The sequence below is a fragment of the Rattus norvegicus genome, chromosome 12 (genome assembly GCF_021556685.1).
Source record: "Rattus norvegicus strain SHRSP/BbbUtx chromosome 12, alternate assembly SHRSP_T2T, whole genome shotgun sequence".
NCBI lineage: Eukaryota > Metazoa > Chordata > Mammalia > Rodentia > Muridae > Rattus > Rattus norvegicus.
Window position 1 is genome coordinate 43455025 of NC_141545.1, and position 20269 is coordinate 43475293.

At 54.5% G+C, this 20269-nt stretch overlaps 1 protein-coding gene across 2 annotated transcripts in view; it reads right to left on the bottom strand.

The window, feature by feature from the left end:
• Rbm19 (RNA binding motif protein 19) overlaps positions 1–20269 on the bottom strand; it is an 85335-nt gene that overhangs the window by 45142 nt on the left and 19924 nt on the right. For both annotated transcript variants that reach the window (NM_001371959.1, XM_087578485.1), the window contains 5 exon segments: positions 12852–12968; positions 13518–13573; positions 15287–15366; positions 15957–16017; positions 16182–16354. In NM_001371959.1, coding sequence (NP_001358888.1) covers positions 12852–12968; positions 13518–13573; positions 15287–15366; positions 15957–16017; positions 16182–16354 — 487 coding nt within the window.

Sequence of the window (20269 nt, forward strand, 5' to 3'; positions counted from 1 at the left end):
TAATAAACTGCTCTGCTCTGGCATGGCTGTCTGGTATGTTAAAAGAAGTTTGTGTGCCACTAGGTCATTAGAGAGGACCTTATGTAAATTTAAGGCAATAGGGTGCCTTGGTCCCGGGGAGGGGCACCTACGAGGCTGGCACTAAAATTCCCTTCCTAAGCTCCCTTTCTTCGTCCTTCAGCAAGCTTTTATTCCCAGCCCATGCTAGGAAAACATTCTGCTTCCCCCCATGTGTGTGACAATGTGTGTTCTCCACCAGTGGCCTGTGTCACACATCTACTTTAAAGAGTGAACGCTGGTGAGGGTGGGCTCAGCCTGTGGAGCCCGCTGTGCCAGCCAAGCCACTGTAGGAGGCTTTTAAGCGTACACTCGGAAGGACAAGAGGCTCTCAGCACACATGAGCAGGGGACTTGCCGGTTTGGGGGTTACGTCCATCAAACTTGTCTATGGAGCAGGGGGAGGACTGCAGCCTGGAACCTGGGCCCCAGGGCCTTGGTTCTGCCACTTGACGGCTATGAGACCTCAGGCAAGTCACTTAACCTCTCTGCCTTGCTGTGTCCTATCTGTGAAGGGAGTATATTAATGCCGACCCCACAGCTGAGGCGCATGGGAAGAGGATGGGCGGTGCCATGTTGTACTGCAGACCGCTGTCTATGGCTGCTTTTGTGGCTTTTGCTCACTTTCCCGCGCTCTCAGGAATGAGATTCACTTACGAATGGGAGGAAGCCTTCGACTTGTTAGCAGGTAACAATCCTGAAGGCACCTCAACGTTAGGACGGTGAAGGAAGGGCTGGGCAGAAACCACAGAGGCCAGTATTGTCTGGCTATGTTTACAGCAAAGGAGATTCCAACAGGGGGCTGGCCCAGGAGTTCAAAGGTCAAGATACAAGAGGGTGGAGCCACTGGAGAGAGAACTGGCTGTGGGTCTGACCTGAGTAACCCGTGGATGCTCTCAAGGCTCTCTCTAGCAGCCCTGCCACAGGGATATGGACTTCAAGGAAGTGCTCTTCCCTCTGACTCTGGGCGGCACAGCAGCACAGGAAAGGGGTCTAGGCCTCTTAGAAGTGACCCTTCACTGACTGCCATGATGCTCGCTTTCTGTTCCTCACTCTGTACAGGAGCAAGCACCATGTGCACCTTGCACATTTGCTCGGTGGCCCCTAACACACATACTTTCCTCCCTTCAACACAGGGAAAGCCTCTCTCCAGCCAGCCCTGCTGAGGTCTCCCTCGCATCCCTCCCTGCTTGCTGTCCTCAGCCCTGGGAACGCCAGCGAGGCAGCTGTCTCCAGCAGAGGGAGGAACCCGTGTGCACAGTGCCGCCTCGCCCTGGCACCAGAGAGCTCTTTCGGGATGTCCCACGCCACGGTAAGGAAAGAGAAGCTTTGGGTCCAAGGCCAGTTCCCTGGAGGAGCCACAGTCCACCACATCTAAGGCTGATCCTTGCTGGGAGCCAACAGGAGCACTCTTTCCAGAAGAAATGCCCCCAAACTGGGACCAGAGAACAAGTGTTCTGAAATGCATCTAAGAGGAAGGCGGTGAGCAGCGAGGAGGCAGGAGACACAGCAGACACTAAAGAAACTTACAAAGGCAGAGATAAAGGAATCTAGGAGCCTGCATGCCCTCTGGCTGCAGCACAGCGTCAGACAGATAGCTGTGTGCTCGTCACAGCTCCCAGACTCCTTTGCTACCCAGCACCCCACACGTCCTTAGAACCTCAATGAGTTTTAAAGGAGTCCCTCAGACCTTTCCCCTATCTGCAGCAGCCTCCCATCACAGCTGACCCAGGCTCCTTCCCCACACTGGGCACCCACTCACTGCAGCACCCAAGGTCACAGGGTGCACTGAGAACCTTGGCATTGGTACCAGGAACTAGGCTACTTTGACTGTCAGGCTGAGTGCTGGTGAGGACTGGCTAGATTCCACAGACATGGACTCTTGAGGGGCAGAGACCAAGATGACTTCTCTGAAGGAGACAGGCAGCAGAGTCAAGATTCAAAGACTATGCTCAATCGGATGTACGCTGGGGAGTTGTGTGGGTTGAACACTGCACGGTCCTCAAGGCGGCTGCCCCACAGCACTGTGCTTATGAGCCTACAGGGCTACCTTTAACAGCCCTGCCCTCCTCTAAGCCACCTGTCCTGTGACTTCTGCAATGAGGCTCTTGGAGGCCCTGGTCAGATTCTGCTGGCCAGGCACACGACTGATAATGATGAGCCACAGGGTGTCAGAGGCGTATCGGCCAGTGCCCAGTGTTAATCGGAAAGCTGTACCCCATTAGAGGCTAATAACCACCAGTCAGGCTGACAGCAGAAAAGTCCTGCGGGCTTAGGTGGACCCAACAAATGCATGGCACTGAATATTGGGACTAAGGCTCAGGGCCAGTCTTCTACAACAATTCTTTAATCGGCTGCCTAGGGGGACCATGTCTAACCAAAGGCCCACCAGGCAGTCCTTGTCCCTGTGGGAGCTAACTCCCCTGTGATGCAGCGACGAGAGCTTGCCCCTTCCAGAGGTCCAGAGAACTGTTCACTTGAAGGCTCTGTGATGGAGAAGGGGCCCAAAGCTGCCAGACCTGAAGACACTCCGGGACATCTCGCAACTGTGTGGCTCCCACTGCTTTTTGTACCCAGGAAGCCAGGAGACAGGCAGAGCCCTGCACTTGCTCCAACAAGTGAGCTGCAAGCAACAATCAATTGGAACGTGAGGCGAACAGCCACTGTGTAACAGAAAGCTAGTAAAACAACTGTTCACTGTGGAGGGAGGGACCATGGCCCAGGGTGCCTCACTTCAGCCTGAGTTCTGTGTCTTCCCTGGATATAGCAAATGGCTGCCTATAGCAGGAAGGAGAGGGAAGAAGCGTGCCAGTGTGCACAGGCAGGGGGAAACATCCTTGGAGCAGATGAACGCTACTATCCTACTATCCTACTATCGCCAGTGCAAACCGTGGCTGCTCCTACAGCTGCAGCAGACATTACTAATCAATTGAGATGCCACTTTCTGCAGATCCCAGGCAGTCTCCCCGCTACCCAGCACAGGATCCTAGGCAGCCATAACCAATAGGTTTTGCTGCCTTGGAAAGCATAAGCTCTCTGCTGTAGCTGAAGCAACTGCATGGAGTGATTCAACTAACGCAGGACCAGAGAGCTCAGGCAGTGGCCCGAGTGAGTTTAGCCTTCTTCGTGGTGCCCTGTAGACTTGGAAAAGTACTGACTTCTTCCCGAGCTCACAGCCAACTTCAGATGCCTGAGATAGGAGATGCCAGATAACCCCCAAGCTCTTCTCTTAGCAAGGGCCTGAGCCTGGTCAAACAGCAGAGGAACCATCATTCGGTGCTGCCCAGAGTTTGGGGGGGAGGAGATCATCAGAAGGGGGGCCTTTAGAACTGTGGCTATATGTACCTGCACCACAGAGCCCATCCTACCTTGAGGAGAGTCTAGAGATCTCACACACCTCACACACACACACACACACACACACACACGCGCGCACACACACACACACACACACACACACGCGCGCACACACACACACACACACACACACACACACACACACACACACAGTGCTTGGTCTTTCACACCACAATGAGGCTAGGGACTTCTTTCCCGGGTGCCAGGATCATATCAATTAGCATAGATTTAAGTACTAAAGTTTATGCAGCATATGGAAATTGGGGTGACTTCTCTCTCCCTGCTTGTCCCCAATGCTTGTTGGCCAAGGAGGGAGACTTACTACTAATCAAAGACCAGAGTATCTGTGACTGACCAGGCCTGGGCCTTCGTGGGTCGCAGATGGCTGCTGGCTGCATGACTCAGTAGCTACTCAAGTCTTCCCAACAGACAGCTGCTGTAGATGCCACCTGCTTACTCCTGTGACGGGCAGCTCACTACTGCCATCTGTCACCGTTTGGGGTATTGATTTTCTAGTTGAAATCTGGGGGGGGCATCTCCAGATTTACACGTGGGTAGCCTTGAACATCTTACACAGGCTGCACCTTGCACCTTGCTCTGCTGTGGAGCATTGAGATTCCAAGCCTCAGTATCCAGAGAGGTAGAGGAATGATGGGGACCCCAGGTACAGACAGCTTCAGGTGCTGTAGCTGCTGTGGTCAGGAGGCCTTGTCCACTGTGCCCTGCCCCATGGCAGTAAGATCAGGAACATTACAAATGGTAACCTCACAGTAATGCACAGTGACCCACAGGAATGCTCACCAGGAGCCCACACCTCTGCCAACACTGGCTTAAAGAACCAAAGGCTGACTCTGGATGGTAGCCCTGGCCGAGGTTCTCTTTGGTGCATATGAGCCAGGGAGTATGTGGAGAGTCGGAGGAGGGACATAGCCAACCTCACTGGCTCCGCCCCAGGTGTGACACACTGTACTGCCAGCCACACAGTGCCTCCGTTTTTGTCTCAGCTTCCCTCTGTCCTAAACCCTCACCGAAGCCATGTGTATGTCCTAAAGTGGCCAGCACCCCGTATCTGGAGCTGCCAGCTGGTTCAGGCCACAGGAACCTGAGATGCACTGACGCAAAAGTCCCTGTTCATGAGAGGCTACATTCTCCTCAAAGGGTCCAGAGGCCCAGTGGAAGGGCAGAGAGGAGCATGGCCCAATGTGGGAACAAACACAGCAGACTGGAAGTGTGTGAGGTCTGCATGGATGGGCCGGGCTGTAGGAGTGCGACCAGGTACAAGGCATAGCCATCAGCCAGACAGGCTAATTCAACAGTGCCGATGGGGACAAAGTCTCACCCTGGCACAACAAATGGATTCCAGAGGGACTGTGCCCAATGCAGCAAGGTTCACAGGAGAAGATAGGGAGGGGCAGGGACTCCAGAGAAGGCAGCTGAGTGACGGCCATGCGTGAGTAGGCACTGAGCTGCCACAGGACCACAGAGATGTTGTGATCATGTAACCTGGGATGTGGTTCCAGAATATACAGAATGACAGAGCCAATTAGAAAGTTAATAAGAGAAGTTAGTTTACAGATCAGACAACTGGGGCTAGGGGGGGATGCTCGGCGGTGAAGAGAACTTGCTGCTCTTCCAGAGGATGGCGTTCAATTGCTAGCACCAACATGGCAGCTCACAACCATCTGAAACTCCAGCTCCAGGAGACCCAACAGCCTTTTTGGTCTCTGTGGGCAAACGGCCTCCCACAAAGACACATGAGCACACACACACACACACCCACATCGTCCCCCATACATATAGATCAGACGACTACTATCATAGGGAAACTAGTCCCACAAATGAGATTGGGTAGAAAAAGTGGGCAAGTCATGGGCGTGCTGGCCAGATGTAGGGTGTATGTGGAGGGGTGCAGGCACTGGCACACTGGTGTTAAGTGCACATAGAACGGAGCTACTCTGGAGCTTGCTCAGTGGTAGCACTTAGGGAGCCAGTAAGCATGTGCCCCTGGAGCAATATGCACAACAGCCCTGCAAACGTCTGTACTGCCCTGCCCCACACCCTGCAGCCCTGCCCCATGCACCGCAGCACGGCCTCCTGACAGAGTGAGACAGAACAATAAGCAGGCAAGCCACAGCTCACCCAGACGGCACGGCTCGACCTCATGGCGGCATGGATACACTTCCACAGGCAGGCGTGGAAGTGCAGGGGTGGGAAGTGGTGTCTCACTGGTGCACACACCATGCTGTCAGAGACACAGAAGTGAGTGGAGGGGCCACTCTCGATGGGTAGTGGCAGGGCCAGGAAACATGGGGACATCTGAGTCTTGTGTAGGGCGTTGGCTAAGGCATGGATGTGTGAGCACTCAAGCTTGTGATTCACATGCACCCCTGCATCTGGTCACCTCTGCCGACTTCAGCACGTCACTGGATCAAATGTCTGTCTTCAGAAACCTCTGCTTGCCCACCTGAGATTGAAACATGTCCACCCGGAGCCCATGATCCCATTCTGATACTGGATGTCTGCAGATGTCATCTAAGACAGACAGATGGAGCCATGGAGCCCATGTCACAAGGAACATAAGGCCTGCACTGTCAAGTACAGAGGGCCTGAGATGGTTCAGCTGTGAGGTGGGGACATCGATGGTCCAGGGTGTGTGTGGGGTGGGGACATCGATGGTCCAGGGTGTGTGTCAGGTAGGGGACATCGATGGTCCAGAGTGTGTGTCAGGTGGGGACATCGATGGTCCAGGGTGTGTGTCAGGTAGGGGGGACATCGATGGTCCAGGGTGTGTGTCAGGTGGGGACATCGATGGTCCAGGGTGTGTGTGGGGTGGGGACATCGATGGTCCAGGGTGTGTGTCAGGTGGGGACATCGATGGTCCAGGGTGTGTGGGGTGGGGACATCGATGGTCCAGGGTGTGTGTCAGGTAGGGGACATCGATGGTCCAGGGTGTGTGTCAGGTAGGGGACATCGATGGTCCAGGGTGTGTGTCAGGTGGGGACATCGATGGTCCAGGGTGTGTGTCAGGTAGGGGACATCGATGGTCCAGGGTGTGTGTCAGGTAGGGGACATCGATGGTCCAGGGTGTGTGTCAGGTAGGGGACATCGATGGTCCAGGGTGTGTGTCAGGTGGGGACATCGATGGTCCAGGGTGTGTGTCAGGTAGGGGACATCGATGGTCCAGGGTGTGTGTCAGGTAGGGGACATCAATGGTCCAGGGTGTGGCATCTTTCCTGAGAATCAGGGGAACTGGAAGTCCCCTCCCTTTATCCCACCCACTTTGTGCAGAGCAGTTCAAAGAGCTTGAAGCTTCTAGAAAATACTGCCAGGAAGCAGACGGAAAGCAGCAGAGCCCTGAGCCCTGGCCAGGGGAGGAGGCCACTGACCTCCCTCCACTATCTGAGAGAGATAGGGACAGACTGAGCTGTCCACAAAGTCAGCACAACAGGTGTGCTGGGCACAGGAGACCCGTGTGTAATTAAGGGCTCTGGATGCCTGGTGTGAATTGCCCATTCACACCTCGCAGGTGCCTCACACCTCTGAGGAGGAAATAGCAGGGAAAAGCAAAAAGAAAAAAAGCTGTGTTCTATCTGGAGCCAGAGCCTGGCCAATCTGAGAGGCAGCAGCCATCCCTGCTCTTCAAAGACAGTCCCCTGAAGATGGTGAGCTCTAGATGGGAGCTAACTACAGCACCTCAGAGCTGTGCAACCCTAGGCAAACTGCTTACCCTCTCTGTGTCTCCCAACTTGGATTTCATCAGCATTCTAGAGTAAGGTTCTACACAGTAGAGCTGTATACTCCATGAGCATCTTCTGTGTACCCACCGGGCACCAGGCTCCCACGCACACCGTATGACTCTGGTGATATCTGACCTTACAGTCTGGAGTCGGGTTTTGTTCAATAAGCAGATAATCACGTGGGCAGAGGTCAAAGGGGAGCTGGCAGACAGGCTGAGAGATGGATCTAGGCAAGGATGAGTTGAAGGCCTGGTCCTAAACAGCCATAATCTCAGAGGCACTGCTGTACCTGATCTGTGCCTGGCACTGGGCACTCTGGGTTTCTAATTTCTAGATGAGACTCAGGGCACAGAGCTAGGGATGGTGGCACTGGACTAGGGGCCCAGGCTGTGCCCTTTATCTTACTGCCCCGAAGACTCTGACATCGGGTCTTCATGTCTGACAAGTCTAGGATACAGGAAACCTCCATGTGAGAATCTGAGGGCCGTGGTGTGTGTGTGTGTGTGTGTGTGTGTGTGTGTGTCCACTCAGGAAGCTGGCAGGGAGAGAGGGAAGGACGGAGAGGAAGCTGGAGGGGCTATAGGGTCTCAAGTCCAGGAGAAGCTCAAGCTCTCATGCTTGGGGGTGGGGTGGGGTGAGAGCAAGGGGCTGGGAGGGAGCGTCTCTGCGGAGTGCTATGCAGTGTGGTTGGCAGAGCTGTGTGGGAGTCAGGCTGATGGGTTTCCCATCCTCAGGACCAGGGCTGTCGGCACCTCCCTACAGGGCCTCGCTCACCACTGAGTGCCAGCCCACACAAATCATATCTGGGCCACAGTCAGCCTACAGTCTGTCAACAGTACCTCAGGCTGTGGTGGGCCAGGTGACAAGGACACTCTGTAACAGCCAGTCTCACTTAGGAGGCCCAAAGGCCTCCTGTGGGGTCCCTGTGGGGCAACCTTCACATGCCAAGGGTTCTGTGTTCTGGGAGGGGTGGGCAGCAATGAGAACACTTGTGAGGAGACTGAGGCAGAGGGGCTGTGTGGGACAGACAGAGTCAACCTAAGGGTCTTCCTACAGAGCAGCCATGCACCTGGGCTCTGCGGTGACTGGCTGGGGACCAGGGAAAGCACACAGGTCCTCTAGGCTTGGGCTCCATATCTATAAGATGTCCTGTTAGCTATCCAGTCTTCAGCATCAGTTCTCGAAGAGACCCAGTCCTTTCAGGAGGGAAGCACACAGCTTGCAGGCCTGGGACAGCTCCAGTGAGCATCTCTCAGGGATAAGCAAGGGAGAAGAAGCCAAGTCTGCCCTCACATAGATGGCTCGCACCCCGTGGCTAGGAAGGCAAAGTAAAGGACCTGTGGGCAAGGGGCAGACAGTGGAGCAAACACACCCTAGCTGGACAGGAGAGATGGGCAGGAGAGATGGGCAGGAGAGATGGACAGGAGAGATGGGCAGGAGAGATGGGCAGGAGAGATGGACAGGAGAGATGGGCAGGAGAGATGGGCAGGAGAGATGGGCAGGAGAGATGGGCAGGAGAGATGGGCAGGAGAGATGGGCAGGAGAGATGGGCAGGAGAGCTGGACAGGAGAGCTGGACAGGAGAGCTGGACAGGAGAGATGGGCAGGAGAGATGGGCAGGAGAGATGGGCAGGAGAGATGGGCAGGAGAGATGGGCAGGAGAGATGGACAGGAGAGATGGACAGGAGAGATGGGCAGGAGAGATGGGCAGGAGAGATGGACAGGAGAGATGGACAGGAGAGATGGACAGGAGAGATGGACAGGAGAGATGGACAGGAGAGATGGACAGGAGAGATGGGCAGGAGAGATGGACAGGAGAGATGGACAGGAGAGATGGACAGGAGAGATGGACAGGAGAGATGGGCAGGAGAGATGGACAGGAGAGATGGGCAGGAGAGATGGGCAGGAGAGATGGGCAGGAGAGATGGACAGGAGAGATGGACAGGAGAGATGGGCAGGAGAGATGGGCAGGAGAGATGGGCAGGAGAGATGGACAGGAGAGATGGGCAGGAGAGATGGGCAGGAGAGATGGACAGGAGAGATGACAGGAGAGATGGACAGGAGAGATGGACAGGAGAGATGGACAGGAGAGATGGGCAGGAGAGATGGACAGGAGAGATGGACAGGAGAGATGGGCAGGAGAGATGGACAGGAGAGATGGGCAGGAGAGATGGACAGGAGAGATGGACAGCTTTCTTCCTATACCTCGAGAAGAGAGTGAAGCTCCCAGCAGAGACTACCCGGGGCATCTGTGGAGGTCTGTGAGAGGCAGTGGCTGGGCATCCTCCCTGCCTCACCCAGGCCTTCTCTCCCACCTTGGACTCCTGACACTACTCTTCCAAAGTTTCAAGCCAAACAGGGTTCTACGAAGGCCACAGTGACCCAAGGGGAGCCTATGGCCAGGCATGCTCCCTGCCCCTACCCCAAAGATGCTGCAGTCACTTGGGGAAAGGAACCATTGGAAACTGGAAAGCAGTCTGAGCTATGCCCCAGACTGAGAGTGATGCTGGCGACCCTCCCTCCTGTCTGTCCATCCCTCCCCCAGGCCATGAGAAGGGAGGTAGCAGGAACCAAGTTACGGTTCCTCTCCAACAGATGAGAAAACTGAAACTGGCTGACCATCACAACTTCTCTGCCTTCAGACATCCTAGTCTTCCTGCCAACATCTGGCAGGTCCCTGCCCCCTGTGAAAACCACACACCAGGCTTCAGAATGGACACCAAACCAGGTGTGGGGCCTTGTGTGACTCTTCAGTCTACATGCCTACAAGGCCAGCCCTACAGAACTTCCTTCTTGGGAACGGAGACTCTGCCTTTCCTGAACTTAAGGACTCCAGGTAAGGCAGCCCCAAGGAAGGCAATGGGCCCTTGGAGCTTGTGCCTATGGCTGCAGCTGTGTGGCCTGAGCTGCAGTGTGTGCTCGCACAAGGTGCAGACACCTGAGCACCCCTGCTGGTCCTTCTACAGGACAGGGGCCTGGGCAGACAGGCACTCCAGGCACCTTAGGGGCTGATGGGAGAGAGGGAGTGGCAGTGTGGGAGGCTCGTGCCCAGGGAAAGAAGAGATGACGAGAAAAGTCACAGAGAATCTCCGGATTCTTCACTGTGGGGAGACACAGGTTCTGCCGGTGCCAGACCCTGGGGTTCAAATCTTGCTCCTAGTTTTGGTGTTAGAACCACAGTTGCCACCCACTGCGACTGCTCCTTCAGAGCCCAACAGCCTCTCTCTTCCCTGACCCTCTGCAGACAGCAGCAGAAGAGAGGATTGGGGTCTAGCACAGTGCCTCATACAAACCACAAATTCACCAATGTCCCCAAGACAACCCCGGGGGTGACAAGTCCTTCTAAACTTGGGAGGAAAACAGATACGAGACCAAGCTCTGGTCAAGAGTCTGGAAAGCCACATGGATAGCTTAGATGTGCTGCCCTGCATATTGGCCACAGCAGAAACCCTCCCATGCCCAGAGTCGCAAGCTCCAAGCCTGCCAGCATAGCAGGTACTAGGCATAGCCCAGCACACAGGCACAAACCAGGAACGTCGGTCGGTTGTGACTCTGGGTGTATCTACCAGGAACAGCTCTCCCTTCCCCTCCCCCCCGAATCCTGCCTGACATAGTAGGTCAACCAGTTCTCCCAAACCCTGAAGCCTCCCTTCCCTTAGTCAGTGACCTTTCGCTGGCCAGTGGGTGGCTTTGTCTAGAATCAGAGCTGAGGCATAGACCTGGCATCCCGGGGAAGTCTCACAGTGACCCCTGCTGTCCACCACTGCAATTGGCCACAGCTCTCCATCCGCTGGGAAGCTAACAAAAGCGAGGCAGAGCCTGTACAGGACGGTTCCAGCTTCAGGGGTTTACTACCGCTCAGTCAGAACAATGGCGGAGGGGAAGAGACGCCCGTGTAAGTACATTCAGCAGACACTAATTCCCTGTCTACTAAAAAGGAAGTATAATACAAAGATCAAACAAAGCACCTTCTCCTGCCTTGCAGTCTTTTGTTCCCCTGGATAAATGTCATCCCCAATACACCCTGGATCCGAGTGACACTGTCATCTCCGAGGGATGAGGTTCCTGATCAACACGCACAGTTCTTAGCAACTCCTTTTGATGCGGCAGCTGTGAGACTGGACGCTTTAAAAAGCAGAGTCATCACAGGCAAGCAGGGAGCTGACACTCTCCCTCTCCTCTTGCCTGATGTGGTGGATGCGGGTATGGAGGGAGGGGGGAACACCCTTCTCCCCTGACTGTGACCCATACCACCAGGTACCAGAGCATACAATGTCAGTGGGGACGGCGCGCGGCATCAATTGGGCTGACCACAGCGGTGAACGCCCCCAGCCCAGGGAATGGGGAAGAATGGGGAGTTAAGGGATGGGTATTGAAGTCGATTCCCCAAGCAGCATCCCGTCTCTTAACCTCACAGCAAGAGTAAAGACGCAAGCCTCACAAAGATAATTCCCTCTCCAACTTAGCACTTGTCATGAAGCCAGTGTCTGCCTTGCAAGATGCAGACAGGTCATTCTACCAGAGACATCACCTGAGAAAGTGACAAGCAAAGGCTGACACGGCTCCTCCCCGTGCAGCGCCTCAGAGGAGAGGGGGACTCAAGGGTCCAGAGTTCTCTAAAACCCCAGCTGAGCCTCATCAATTGGCATGGAGGGGTGAACTCACCCACCCAATGTCCTGAGAGCACATGCCTTGGGGTCCTCAGGACCCAGTGCCCTCCCATGGGATCACAGAAATGTCTCCTTCAACTTGGGCCTCAATGCGGGGCCACCCAAGCAACTCTCCAAATTACAATGCTCCTCTGTGCACGTATGGGGTGGCCTGTGCGGTTCAAACTGTAAGAGGTCGGATGACGGAGGGCTGGCTCAGTGGTTAAAAGCACTGGTGGGTGATCTTCTAGAGGACCTGGGTTCATTCCTAGCACCCACACGGCAGCTCACAACCTTCTTTAACTCCAGTTCCAGGGGATCTCATGCCTTCCTCTGGCCTCTGAAGGCCTCTCACGCACACAGTGCATGAATGGAAGTAGATTGCTCATGCACGTAAAATAAAAAAGTTGGAGGAAAAAGAAGCTAAACTGATGGACCATCTTTCAAACCACGAGTGGAATAAGCCTGACAAAGTCTAGGCTCCTGAGTCAGGCTCCTGCCTGCCGCCACAGCCTGGGAAGGAGAGCCCTGAAGTATCTACCTCTGTCCCAGCCAGGTTGGCTTTGACTCTCGTCCCTTGCCAAGACCGCCTCCTGTGCTAACAGACCATGGTTCTATATGGAGGACTTCACCATCCTCCCGAAATGGCTTTTCCAAGAGAGCAGCTGAGACCAGTGTCTTAATCCCATGAGAACAATAGGGTCCCCTGCGGAGCTGAGGCGAAGGTCCCAGTGTCTGGGTCCCACCTTAAAGGAACCGACTCTCCTGGAGCAAAGCCTACACAGGGGAACCACAGGCCGCAGCCACCAGAACTGCTGTCTCTCCTGATATCTAGCAACAGCCCTAGGGTACAGACGCACATCCAGCCATCCTCCTGCCTCTGAGAAGAGAGATCAGGCCACTCTGGCACCATAATCTCTGAGATTAAAGAAGCCAAATCAAGGGCCAAGGTTGGAGAGCCCCATTGTGGACTTACAGCAGCACCAGTTAGGACCTAAGTAGCCTCCCAGCCTCCGGGGGGCACTGTGCCCACAGCCCAGTGTGGGGACCTACCTGAAAAGCTCCCGGATCTCCCTCTGGTTGGCCTGGAAGGGGATATTCCGCACCAGGATCTTGGAGGTCGTCTGCTTCTTGGGGACCTGCTTCTTCCGAGTGGATGTCAAGGCAGGCCTGGAATGGGGTGGCAAATGCCAGGTCATTTGGTTTGCCAACTGCTTGTACCTAGACCAACTCTGTCACCTTCCCACACAAAACACCTCCCTGTCATTTCAAGTGGCCTACAGAAGGGGCCCGGATGACAGCAGAGGAAGCCAGCCCACTTGGGGTGACAGGGACCAGAGCTATCCTGTCCCCTGAACAGCACAGCCCATTGCTGTCCTGTAACAAGGATCATGAGAGGGAATGCCATGAGGAAGGGCCTCAGGCATTCTGGGCCAGCCCTTTACCCATGGCTACATATACTCCCATGTGCACCTTTATTATAAAAGCATGTCTGAGCTCTCTCTCCCCAGATGATGGACACGGGCTGGTCCAGTCAGGCAGGGACATGGGTATCAAAGTTGGCACATGAAACCTTAATTGGGAAGAACCCCAAGTGGCTGAGTAATTGGGGTGTGTATGGGGGCATTTAAGAACCAGAGACACCAGAACAATCAGCATCAAGTCAGACTCAGAAAGCTGCCACCCATCCACGGACAGAGAAGACATCTGAGGACTCACTTGGTGGCCCGTTCAGAGATCCGTACTTCCAGCTTATGGCCGTCCACAATGTGACCCTAGAACACAAAATGACCACACCTGGTCACTAACTCACCTGTTCCAGGAAGAGGGGCTGGTGGGAACCCAGGACAGAGATGGCTTTAGCACAAAAGTCATCCCCTGAGCCAAGCAGCAGGTGGCCAGAGAAACACAATGTCCTAGGTACTCAGGATCTCCTGGCCACTCAAGGAGTTATTTTTACAATTGGAGGGACAGGAGCCTGCAAGTCTAGTTTGCAGATAGCTCACTCTAGTCCACAGGCTCTTTATGGAAGGTTCTAACCCACCCGAGCCACACATAAGTTAGGCTGAAACTGCAAAGCTGGTGCATTAGACAGTGACCCCTGAAAACCCCTCGGTATCCCAGGAAATGCGGCAAGTGGGGTTTTGGATGCCCGATCTCTGGCAGTGATGTACACATGAGTTCGTGCATAGAAGAGCACATGGCTTGCATGCAAACGCCGCGCTACCAACTCTTGAGAAACATGACAGAGAAAATGTGGACCACAATCTTCAGAGTTGGATTTGAGTCAAATGAAGACACAGGGTCCTGGAGTGCAGTGCGATTTCTAGTAAACAAAAGAGAAAAGCTCATGGGCACACGCTGAGCTGTGTCCTCTGCACAGCATGGCCTGATGACTGCCAATCCAGAGAGACCTACCTTTATATTCTTGAGACAGGGTCTACTGTATAGATCAGGCTAGCTTAAGACCTGCTATGTAGACCAGGCTGGTCCGGAACTCAGAGGTCCTCCCGAGTACTGGCCTTGTGGTTGTTTTCTTAAGCAGGGTTCAGGTCCCTCTAGGGCCACAGAGGCTACACTCCCACTCTTGCTGTTGAGGTCACAATCTGCCTCTTTGCCTTAGCCCCTCTCCCAACCTTTTCCTTGGCCCAAGCTACAGTGTCTGGTGAGGGGGTGCAAGGGTCCCCCAGTTTCCCCCAGACTACCCATGCTCTTCTCGGCAGCTCAGGAAAACGTCCTAAAACTCCAATCAGAACCTCATCTTCCACTGCCTTCAGGCCCCGGGGTTAGCCCTCCAAAGGACATAGCTCAGGGTGGGCGTCTACACCTCTTTCCTCTGTCCTAGCATCCTGTCCCTGTCCTGCCATCATGCTGGCCTCTCTGCCCCCCTCTCTGAGGCTCATTCTTGCCTCAGAGGGCCTGCCATAGGTCTCTGCACTTGCTATCCCCATCGCCTAGCTGCTCTCTCCCAGAGCTCTGAGCAGGTGACTTCTGTCATGACAGGCACTGGTTACCTGTCACCTCCTTAAGGAGCCCTCTTTGTGTTTTCTGCAGTATCCCCTGGGAGAGGTGTGATTTCCATGGAGCACCCATGACTGTGCTCTTCGGAATCTGTCCAGCTCTGAAGCCTGTCTGTCCCAACAGAGGGAGGAGTGAGAGCCCATCTAGCTCACAGTCATGTCTGATGGACAGACGGGCCCGCGTGTGTATACAGCGCCACTCGCTGTATTTCCTGGGATATCGGAGGGATTTCCTGGGGTCATTTTGCTAATGCACCAGCTTTGTGTCTCGGGACTGCAGTCAGAGCCTAGCTTACGTGTGGCTCAGGTGGGTGAGAACACTCCATAAAGAGCCTGTGGAATAGAGCGAGCATGTTGGAATCACGGTGAAAGGATGAATGAGCCAAAGTGACCACAGAGGGGTGAGAGAGGCCCTTAATCTTTCTTGGGCCCTGGTCTCATCATGGTGACCTGGAGCCCCCATCTTACCTGGAGCCGCTTGAGTGCTTTCTGGGCCTGTTCTGGCTTCTTGTATTCCACAAACCCGAACCCCATCGACAGTAGCACTCCTGAGGGAAAGAGGGATGGAGAGTGAGGGAGGTGGGGTGGGACCCAGCACTAGAGCAGACCACTCGGGAAGGCTCCATGGGTGGACCCCCACTTATTCCTCTCCTCTTCTCACACCCCTCTTCCTTCAAATCAAGATTTAGCTCCTGCTAAGAGACCTAGGACCAGGAATTAATGTGACTCACAAAAGAGGCAACATGGCTGCTCGCTGGGCCTCCCTGGCTATTAACTAGTGGATGACTGACACCACAGCTCACCTCCTAATCAGATTCTACCCCTCACAGGGTGTGGGAAGTAACAGGGACCCGCTCCTGGGACCCGCCTGACAGACACCCAGTAGGAACCATGGGCGTCCATTACTACTCAGGAGCACGCTGGGCCAGCCCATGTGCTATCCCCACCAATCCTGCCTAACTGAAGGGGACTCTGGATGGTGATGGCCCTGCCTACCCCTTGCAGAAAGCTAGGAGGTTGGCCAGGACTCATGAGAATCCCTGGGGCCAAGGAAAGACATGAGGTCTAGGTGCCCAGGGAGGCACAAGATTAATGTATCTGTAGAATGTTCTAGGACGTATTCTTCCAGGGTGAATACCTGCTTTACTCTTCTTCTTGGAGATGGTGCAGCTCTTCACAGCTCCCACTCTGGAAAACACCTACAAAAGATAGGCCCCTGTCACCAGGCTGCCTTCTAGACAGAAGTGTACAGGTACCGCCATCCCCTTACATGAGGACCCGCCCCTGAGGTGAAGGGGGCAGATGTGATCCTAGCAGGAGGCTGCAGACCAAGGGGTCCCATCCCTCTGTTCCCCAAACTCACTTCCTTCAGGGTCTCCTCTGTGGTGTTGAAGTTGAGGTTCTTAATGAACAAAGTGCACCCTGGAATGCTTTCTTCTTCCTCCTCTTCCTCTTCTTCCTCCTCCTCTTCTTCCATTTTGCCCATGGAGGCCTCTGCTCCTTCCACCAAAGCCTTTTCACCTTCAGGGTTCAGTACTGGCCGTCAACAAAGGAATCAGTGTTATATGGTGGCACTGCAAACCACAGACATCGCAGAACTTCCAGCACAAAACTGGCTAGATTTAAGGGGTCCTGAGGCACTGTTGGGCTTCAGCAGAGGGAGAGAAAACAGGAGGGGGGGAGGAGAGAGAGAGAGGGAGAGAAGGGGAGCGGGAGAGATGTAGTGGAGGGGGGAGAGAGAGAAGAAGCGAGAGGGGCGTAGAGAGAGGTGTAAGACACACAGACAGACACAGATGTCCTGCTCTAGGCCCCAATTGAGAGAGAACAGAGTGCTGAACAGGCCTGACAACTTTAACATGAAGTACTGTGCCTTTAACCATGAGCCTAAGCAAATGCTATTTCCTCAAAATCACAAACAACCAAACCCTCCCCCCCCTCAAGGTACTTGATAAACTTTCAAACTAAAATCCAACTTGAAATCTCTCAAAATTGTAAAGTGGGGGTGGGGTGGGATTGAAAACAGATCATTGTCAATAACCCCGCCCAAGGGATGGGACCCAAAGCCCCTGGATGCACTGCTGTGAGTAAGAGCAATGCACGTCCTGGCGGGCCAACACCAGAAAGGTCATGTGGGCCAAGCGACAGCCGCTGTTCTTTGCTCTCAGTCCAGCTTCTGCGTGTGGGCGGGACTTCCTGGTGCTCAGCTCTGTCCATCTCCCCAGCCTTCTGAAAGCCTCACTCACCCCTGCTGTAACTGTCAGCCCCCCACACCCAGGCCCGCACGCCCAATGGAAGTGACGCATCGTCCCCTCTCTGACACAGGGGGATACAGCTGTGCCCAGAGCCTGGATGCAAGCCTTGTCTCCCAGCAATGCCACCACAGCACAGTCACTTCCACCTGCAAAGGCAAAGCTGAGAAAGACATTCAGGATGGAGAGTAGGACGTCAGCTCCTGGGGGAAGACACAGAACACTAGTTCACCTCTTCCTCACACAAGGGAGGCTGGTGACATCTCTGATGCATGTGCCATGACCCGAAAGAGGTACCACATCACAAAACATGAGGCTCCAATGTCTGACACTTGGAGAGGTCACTTCAGTGTGGTCAGAAAGGTGGAGTTTTCAAGAGGAAGAAAATATAGCTGTTTTTAAAATTAATCAATTCTTACAACAAGGATTTCAGCCTCAGCTGGGGCTGGAAAAGAACCAGTTTGCTGGCCTCATGCCCATGCCCCGGCCTATACCACATTCCTGACCCTGCCCTCCTCCTGCCCCCAGTCTGGACTCAGCTAGCTCTCAGCAGTATGCACCTAGGACTCTGCCCTGGGCTGTGTCTCACAGAGTGTGTTCAGATGGCCCCAGGGAGGTAACTCTCTGCTTTAGCAACTGGCTGAGCTGAGAAAGGTTGTAGGCAGTCAGTATCCACGATGAGCAGGTCCCTTCTAAGCAGGCCAGCTGCTCCTAGCCCCAACCTCAGGAGGCAGGGGACTTTTGAGAATGCCTGGCACCTAGTCCTAGACGTGGTGCTGGCTTGGCCGGAACAATTCCAATGAGCCAACCCACACCCTCCCTCAACACGGGAAATACAGGGCACATTTGGGTATGGTAGACTTTCTTCCCACAGCCCAGATAGGGCTACGAGCCTCCCTACACTCATCCAGGCCCCCTGGATCCAGAGATCCACATGATCCTGGAGAGGATGTGGGGAAACTGCCGGGGGCATGGAGCTATGAGCCACGTTGCAGGCCACACATTAGCTGTGCTGGGGCTGGTGGCTGAATCCCTACCTTAGCCCCATTTACAGTACAGCTGTGGTGGTTTGAAAGAAAATGGCCCCCATAGGCTCATAGGGCGTGGCACTATTGGGAGGTGTGGCCTTGTTGGAAGAAGCATGTCACTGCTGGGGCGGGCTTTGAGGTCTCGTGCTTAAGCTATGCCCAAGGTGGCTCACAGTCTCCTGCTGCCTGAGGATCACGATGTAGAACTCTCTAGAACTCCTTCTCTAACACCATGTCTGCCTGCATACCACCATGCTTCCTTCCCATCATGACGGCAATGCACTGAACCTCTGAAGCTATAAGGCAGTCCCAATGAAATGTTCTCCTTTCTATGTGGTGGCATGGTCATGGAATCTCATAGCAATAGAACCCTAAGACAATGAGACCAAGCACAGTGCACAGGCACAGTGCACATAGGTATGCATATGCACACTTATATACACAGAACATGTGTGTACACACTCCTGCACCCAGCACTTGGCTGTTCTGAAGTACGTGTGCCTCATCCACAGGTTTGGATATTGTCAATGGCCACCAACTGACCAAGTGACCTCCTTGCCAGTCCCCTACCTGGAGCTGGCCCCTGGCTTGTCAGCTTCTCAAACCTCATCCCTGGCTTCTCTCTGCTCAGCCCACACCAACTGCTCTGGCCTCTTTGCTGACCACCAGATCCACCAAACCAACACCAGTCATGGGACCTTTGCACATGGTGACCCTGCTCATTCTATTCAGCTCCTGGATCCCCACCAGGTCACGGCACAAGCATTTCTGAGGGTCCTTGCTGCCGACTGTTACAGAGGACTCAGCGAGTCTCTATTACTTTCCTCTGGTTTCTTCTTTATAGAGCCCTGGCCCCACTGTGAAATCATTTTCCCCACTGGCTCAGGTCTGTGTGTCTCAAGTATGAGGGGAGCTCACCGTGTGTGGGGCCGGGTCTGGAATAGTGATGTCTACTCCAGAAACACCCCTGGAAACAAGTCTGTCACACTCAGCCTGTGCCTGGAACACAGGATGGGCAGCCACACTTATGGTGTTTCTGAGCAGCTGTGGAGTCATGTACACAAGCTCAGACCGCGGGCTGATTACTGAGTCACACACAAACACACTGCCCTCATGTGTTCACATCTCCAGGCTTCTTTCTTACCATCTCAATGGTATCAATAAAGGTTCTGAGAAAGTCCAAGAAGGGACCAGGAAACCAGCCTGCCACAAGCTCCTGGGCCACTGGAGGACAAGCTGTGAACCCCTACCTCTAGAGCCAAAATGGCACAAGCAGGGAGCATTGGTACCCGCCTCCTCTGCCTGGGGTTCTGGGAAGGCCACACATCCAGGGGACCTGGCCCCACCTTATGACTCACCACCAGCCCTGGTGTGGCCTGTGTCTGGGCCTAAGGGAGGCTGGAGATGGCTAAGTGCCAGGGTGCTGAAGACAAGGTCTTTTTAAAAAAAAAAAAAAGATTCTGCTTTAGCCCCAAGTGGGGAGACAAAGGAAAGACAAAACACTGGGTACCATGAAATCTAAATGGATAACAAGAAAAGCAAGGACCAGAGAGGGGGAGGGGTAAGAGAGATGGAGGGCTCCGCAAAGGCACAGGGTGGGGTGAGAAGCCAGATGCAAGGTGGGCTGCAGGAACCAGGAGGGGCAGGGAGAAACCACTTCCACCTCAGTCAGCACAATGACAGCCAGTCATGGGTGGCCACAGGGGGCGTCATTAGAAGCAGGTTGTAGGATTCCCCTCCCCCTCCCCACTGGGGTTCCTGTGAGGCCCACAGCGACAGCTTGTTATCAGCAGCAAGCAGCTTTGTGGGACCTCCCCTGACTCACGGCCCGTTATCTGGAGGTGAGGGTCTTGGTTGTGGGGAGATAAAACACGCTGTTCCTGTCCCTCGGGACCCATGCAGGGAACAGCAGCTCACTGCAGAAAAGCCTGCCCATCCCCCCTCCCACCTCCTTGCCTATGAAATCCTAGCCTGGGTCGCCAGCAATCTAGGTTCTCACCCTACAAGGATGGGAGAGCTGACGGAACCCCGAGAACAATGTGCAGGGGTGAGGGGGCACAGGATGACAGTGGGAAGGGGAGAAGGGGCACGGGATGACAGTCTGGGCAGGGGTGAGGGGGCACGGGATGACAGTGGGCAGGGGAGAGGGGGCATGGGATGACACTGGGCAGGGG